Source organism: Rhinopithecus bieti, unplaced genomic scaffold (genome assembly GCF_001698545.2).
Source record: "Rhinopithecus bieti isolate Rb0 unplaced genomic scaffold, ASM169854v2 scaffold_74731, whole genome shotgun sequence".
Taxonomy (NCBI): domain Eukaryota; kingdom Metazoa; phylum Chordata; class Mammalia; order Primates; family Cercopithecidae; genus Rhinopithecus; species Rhinopithecus bieti.
Window position 1 is genome coordinate 104,546 of NW_016827918.1, and position 7,059 is coordinate 111,604.

General features: G+C 40.7%; 1 protein-coding gene across 1 annotated transcript in view; it reads right to left on the reverse strand.

Annotated features, from left to right (window-relative positions):
• Positions 1 to 7,059, reverse strand: part of LOC108523526 (myomegalin-like) — a 122,523-nt gene that overhangs the window by 61,161 nt on the left and 54,303 nt on the right. Inside the window, exon 3 of the mRNA XM_017864164.1 lies at positions 4,914 to 5,065. Coding sequence (XP_017719653.1) covers positions 4,914 to 5,065 — 152 coding nt within the window. The remainder of the gene's footprint in view (positions 1 to 4,913; positions 5,066 to 7,059) is intronic.

Sequence of the window (7,059 nt, forward strand, 5' to 3'; positions counted from 1 at the left end):
ATCATGAGTCACTGGGCAAGTTCTTTTGTTATTCTTTTTGCCATTAGTTCATCATTTGTAAATTGGAATAATAATAATGGCTTTTCTTTTTTTATGATATTTGAAGTTCCAGGATACATGTGCAGAACATGCAGGTTTGTTACGCAGGTATATGTGTGCCATGTTGGTTTGCTGCACACATCAACTCATCATCTATATTAGGCATTTCTCCTGATATTATCCCTCCCCTTGGCCCACACCCCCGACAGGCCCTGGGGTGTGATGTTCCCCTCCCTGTGTCCATGTGTTCTCACTGTTCAACTCCCACTTATGAGTGAGAACATGGGGTGTTTGGTTTCCTGTTCCTGTGTTAGTTTGCTGAGAATGATGGTTTCCAGCTTCATCCATGTCCCTGCAAAGGACATGAACTCATCCTTTTTTACGGCTGCATAGTATTCCATGGTGTATACATGCCACATTTTCTTTATCCAGTCTATCATTGATGGGCATTTAGGTTGGTTCCAAGTCTTTGCTATTGTGAATAGTGCTGCAATGAACATATGTGTGCATGTGTCTTCATAGTAGATTGATTTATAATCCTTTGGGTATATACCCAGTAATGGGATTGCTGGGTCAAATGGTATTTCTAGTTCTAGATCCTTGAGGAATTGTCACACTGTCTTTCACAATGGTTGAACTAATTTACACTCCCACCAACTGTGTAAAAGTGTTCCTATGTGTTCACATCCTCTCCAGCATCTGTTGTTTCCTGACTTTTTAATGATCGCCATTCTAACTGGTAATCATGCCTTTCACACGGTTGTTGTAAATGAGATAATGCTGTCACATACTTAGAACCATATTTGCCACAGAGAAAGTGACCATCAAATGCTAGCCAGTATTATGCATGTGCTGCTCCAGTCTCACTCATCCCAGAGATGCTGCAGCTGGGTGCTGTGATCAGTGAGAAAGCATACGGCAAGGGATTTTTCTCAACACATCATTGTGGCCATTTGTAGGTAAAAATTATTTCTGACCCAATAACCTGTTCAGATTTATGATCATGGTACATAAACTTACGGCCCTGAAAAAGTCACAATTTCTGTGAGTCCTAGTTCCCTCACTTAAAAAATGGGGAGATTGATGCTTGGTCCATGTCTTATAAAGACAAAATAAGACAACTTATGAGATACACTTAACCCACTGCTCAAGTCTACAGAGCTGAAAAGAATAAAGATCCCTTCATTGGTGGATTCTCTGAGTGGGGCAAAGCCCCTACACAACGAAGTTGGCAAGGTTGGGAAATTAATTAAATCACTCACTCATTCGAAAATACAAATGAAGCATATATGCTAAGCAATGCCCTCCTTTCATCATGGAAAATAATACCTATTGATCTCAACCTGACAAACATACAATTGAAGTTTGTATACACATACAACCATGCTGTTGGTTGTGGGTGGAGAACGAAAGAAAAGAAACACTGTTGTATGTGTGAAATGTTGCCTTCTTTGTCCCTTTTTTCTGCACCAACATAAATGATAATTGTCATTTTCACTTCTTAATTGACTAATTATGTTTTGGTTCCATAATGTGCCAGTATTTGCATTTTAAGTCTGTTATTTCTTTCCCTGTAATCAAAGGGCCTTTTTTCTCTAGAATTTCCTACATCAGCAAGCATTTTAGAGGTAGCCACATTACTGAACAATTACAATTACTTTCGACAGATTAAGTACCTTTAATATTACTTCTCTCCTGTTCTAACTCTCCTTTCCTTACCTCTCTATGGCCCAGTCTCTTATTTGCTCAATCCATGAACATACCTCTCTTCCTTCCCCCAAATTTTGCCTCTATCTGGAATATTATACTCTACTTCTCTGACTAGTAAAATCTAACTCAGCTTTGGAGACCATGCTCAATGTGCAGCCCCCAGGAGAAATGTCCTCTGGTAAGAGGCCTTTCCCTATTCCTTTAATAAAAGTAGACATTTTCTTTCAAGATCTCAGAGTGTACTGTCCTTATCTCTGTGAAAGCACTTGCCATCCTATATCATAATTAATGCAATGTCTGTACTTCCAAATAGATTATAACTATCTAAGGGTAGGAACTAAAGTATCTAATTTAATGTGATCATGTGTTTGTTGCACAGATAAATGAAATAAGAAGGGATTCCTGGCTGCTCCTTCCAGGTCTGTATCCCTTTGTCTTTAAGCCCTGGAGGAGTCGACCCTACTCTGGCAAAAAACATTTAGCATGTCCCTTCCTCTCTCTGAGTACTGCTACCCATCCTATATCCCAAGGCTACCGAATGCATATTTTAAACTTTACAGAAAATACCATGTTATTTAGCATTTTACCATTTTTAGGGTGGGGCATTGGAATATGTTCCTATCTCTCCTATATTTTTTCTAACCGATGTTTTCTCTAATTTTAAACCCTTTCATGGAAGCTTTTTGTATTTTAGGTGCTGTCATTCAGAGTCCACAGGATGGATAAATGGATATAAAAATGAACAAACGTGGCCGGGCGCGGTGGCTCACGCCTGTAATCCCAGCACTTTGGAGGCTGAGGCGGGCAGATCATGAGGTCAGAAGATCAAGACCATCCTGGTTAAAACGGTGAAACCCCATCTCTACTAAAAAAATACAAAAAATTAGCTGGGAGTGGTGGCGGGCGCCTGTAGTCCCAGCTACTCGGGAGGCTGAGGCAGGAGAATGGCATGAACCCGGGAGGCAGAGCTTGCAGTGAGCCAAAGCCAAGATCGCGCCACTGCACTCCAGCCTGGGCGACAGAGCGAGACTCCGTCTCAAAAAAAAAAAAAAAAAAAAAAAAGAACAAACATGTGACACAACACTGTATCACTGTATGATTTACTGGCAATGACTTTCTGATCAAGCCTGAAGTGGGTTGTAGCCTCTTTATTTACTTTTTATTTGACACATAACAGAGAGAGATTTAAACTATCTCTTATTGGCCTTTTCCCTGCAGCTTAGCTTGGTTTCTGTTAGTGTTTCCCAGCATTGAGAAATCAGAACTAATCTGTCATATTAGACCTAAACTCTAAGATAAAAGTACTTTGGGCCTTATATCTGCATTCCTTCAATGCATTCCTTCAATGGAGGTGACATCACTCATTTCTATATTTCCAGTCATCTCTCAATGAAAGGGAACATGCAGGCTGGCAATCCTTTGGAGAGCACTCCACAGTTTTGAGGAGCTCTGCAGCTCTGCTCACCCTTTCTGCATCACAGCAGATCCAAAAGGTGAAAAAAACAAAGGAGGGGGTTGCGGTGTTAGCATCCTTGCTCCCCCTACCAGCACCACACAGCTGTTCAGAAGTTTAGTCTTCAAAAGCCTCTTAATTATCATGCAAACTCTCTATGTCTTTAAAAAAATACACACAGTATACATGAGAACGCTGAGCAAAAAAGATGAAGAATAGGCTGATAATTATTAGGCACATGCTATGTGATGCATATTCTTTGCCCACAGAAATATCTGGTAGGATGTACAGAAAGTATTGGTGAAATATTTCTACTTACAAATTGAGGACAGATGGGGTAAACCCAGTCAACACAAAAATTTTTGAAATTAGAATTTTACTTTATTTTTTTTTTCTGTCAAAAGTTATCAATTCCAGAATGAGAGAAACCCCAGTATCTTACAATTTACACATTACTTATGTGGGACCTGCTTGCTGGGTATCCCTGAGGGGGCACCAAAGAGCTATTTCTTCCTTTCTTTAGAGCACAGGAGTATAAGAAATTCCAGTTGCCTGTTTCTGGGCTATTTAAAACCCAGTAGACATATTCTCTTCTACAGACTTCCTGGGATCTACCCAGCTCACAGGGAGCTGGGGAATCTGTATTACATTATCAGTGATTGTTTTTGGTCAAATCTAAGAACAAACATATGAAGAAGCAGAGCACGCAGCACTGGTTCAGGAGGTTCAAGCAACATTATCAGATTTTTGTTGAGAAACATGGTTGTTACTGCGCCACCGCATACTGCAGACAATTCCTAGATATAGAGAGAGGTCCAAGCGAGCAACAGAGAATATAATACCAGCTGCTGGACTGGGACTCCCGGGCTCACTATGTTGCAGCTACAGATTCTCCGAATGCCGTTTAAACTTCCTGAGTTTATCTGAGAAGTAAACCAAGGGTATAGGTGATGAGGCAGCATTTACTGGTATAGTTAGTCCCCCTTTATCCACAGTTTTGCTTTCCATGGTGTCCGTTACCCATGGTCAACCACAGTCTGAAAATATTAAATAGAAAATTCCAGAAATGAACAACTCATAAATTTAAAATTGCACATTGTTCTGAGTAGCATGATGAAATCTCGTGCCTTCTGCTCCATCTCACCCTTGAATCATCCCTTTGTCCAGCACATCCAGGCCGTATACATCGCCTACCAGTTAGTCACTCAGTAGCTGTCTGGGTTATCAGATCGTTGCAGTATCACAGCGTGGTGTTCAAGTAACTCCTATTTTACTTACTAATGTAAAAGTGCAAGAGTAGTAATGCTGGTATATTGTTATAATTGTTCTATATTATTATTAACTATTATCAATCTCATTAACACTTAATTTATAAATTAAACTTTATCATAAGCATGTATGTATAGAAAAAAACAGTAAATATAGGGCTCAGTACTACGCAGTTTGAGGCATGCAAAGGGGTCTTAGAATGTACCCCTACAGATAAGGAGGGGCTGCTGTACAGGCAAGGGGGTCCATAAACCACATCCCCCAGCACACAGCTAACAGAGCATATGTTTATTGGGACACATGCTCTTGAAAGAGACACTATAATGATAATACCATCCATAATCCAGACCAATCCATTGGTCATATTTTTATAAGACATCACTATTCCATTCCATAGTACTGCTTCTAATTGGGATAACAATTATCCACTCACATGACTTACCTTCTCAAAGTCTCGAAGAGCCTGGGTCTGTACCTGAGGAGGTTTCTCAAATGCTCTCAAGGAATATGTCTGCACAAAGGGGACCTTTTCACCACTTCTCCAGATCTGTGACTGCACTGGAGGGCCTCGATCTTTAGTGTCACTAAGAAAAGCTGTCAGTGAAACAGAACAACAACAAAAAAGGTTTATATAATAATGGCACTAGGATCATTCTGACTGGCACATTTCAGCAGAATTCAGTTTCTGCAAAATACAAACTCAATCTAGGCCACACAGAAAAAGTTTACATAAAGCAGCCTGTGGTAGATCATATTAATAGCCATCCCCAGTGAATCAAACTAGTTTGTGTCCATATGCTTTTGAAATGTGATACTCCTGCCATCAAGAAATGAAGCCTATTTCCCCAACTCCTGGGTTGGCAAAGTGGCTTGCCTTGACTGGCAGAATATGATAAAAGTGCTACTGTATGAGTTCCAGAGACTAGCTTTGAGAGGCCTTGCATTTCTGCTCTTGCCTTATTAGCATCCCAAGACAACCATGCTGTGAAGAAGTCAGTCTACCCCACTGGAGAAGGAAAGGCTGTTCAGGGAAGTGAAGATGCCCCAGCTGACAGTCACCACCTGCCAGACATGTCAGCAAGGCTGTCTGAGATCTTAAGTCCCAGTCAAGCCATCAGAACGTTGCAGCCAGTTGAGTGATCCCAAGTGAGACCAGCAGCGACAATGCCCAGTTTGCCAAAACAGAATTGTGAGAAATAATAAATCATTGTTTTAAGCTAGGTGTGGGCAGACTTTTTCTTAAAGGACCAGACAGTGTTTTAGGCTTGTGGGTCATATCATCTCTGTCACAGGTACTCAACTCTACACTGTAGCACGGGGCAGACACAGACCATCTGTAAATGAATGAGTGTGACTGTGTGGCTATAAATCTTTACTTACAAAAACTGGTTGTTGGTCCATGGGCTATAGTTTGCTGCTGACCCCTGTTTTAAGTCACTAAGTTTTGGGATGGTTTGTCACATAACAAAAGGTAACCAAAACAGTCTAAAGGAAAGAACCAAGCTACTAGCAAACTCTATCCACAAATACCTCTACAGAGAATTTTTCAGGTTACTATTTATTAATAGTAACAATTGTAACAACCAACATATTTAAAGAGCATTACATATTACAAAATAGTTTCACATGAATTATTTCATTTATGAAATCGCTGCAATCAGTGAAATAGACATAAGTGATTATTAAATCCATTTTACTGATGAATAAGTAAAGGTTCAGAAAGTTTGCTTGTCCAAGATCACATTGCTAAAAAGTGGCAGAACCAATCCCATATTTTCTCCATCTGTCTTTCTCAGCAGTATGCTACTACTGTGTTATTTTAGCAATTAAAGGGATTGCAATAGGTCTGACAGTGGGGAAAACAGGTAAAGAGTCAGAGATTCAATCACTCCATTAACCAATGGAAGCATTGCTTTGGGAGAACCTAGTGGAGTCTAAGCTGTAATTAACCCTATGCTTGCTTTTGAAAAGTAATGTTGTTAAAGAATGAGAAATCAGAGCCTCTGTCAAACAAAGTACACAGAGGACTCCATGTTGGGGCAGGGTTGGAGTTACAGACTCAGGTAGAAAACATAGAAAGCTACATTACTTTCTTGGCTGACGGAAGGAAATAGTGAACCTTTACTGTGGAACTATTTTTTAAATAAGAAAGAAGACAATCATGGCAAAGCATTAAGCTCTACAGACAGTGTCAGGGCAAGTAAGCAAAACAGGTACAGGGTGACTGCCTCGCTGAGGAAAAGTTAACTAGACACTTGAGCAAAGGAGATCCAAGGCAGTAAGAGGCAAAATGCCATTGCATGCTTTTCTTCCTATCTCTTTTTCTTTCTCTCTTTCTCTTTCTCTCTTTCTCACTCTCTCCCTTCCTTCCTTTTCTTCCTTTCTCTTTCTTTTTTCTTTCTCTTTCCCTTCTACCTCTCTGCCTGCCTCCTTCCTTCCCTCCCCTCCCTCCCCTTCCTTCCTCTCCGTCCCCTTCCCTCCCTTCCTCCCTCCCTCCCTCCCCCATTCCTTCCTTCCTTCTTTCCTTCCTTCCTTCCTTCCTTCCTTCCTTCCTTCCTTCCTTCCTTCCTTCCTTCCCTCCCTCCCTC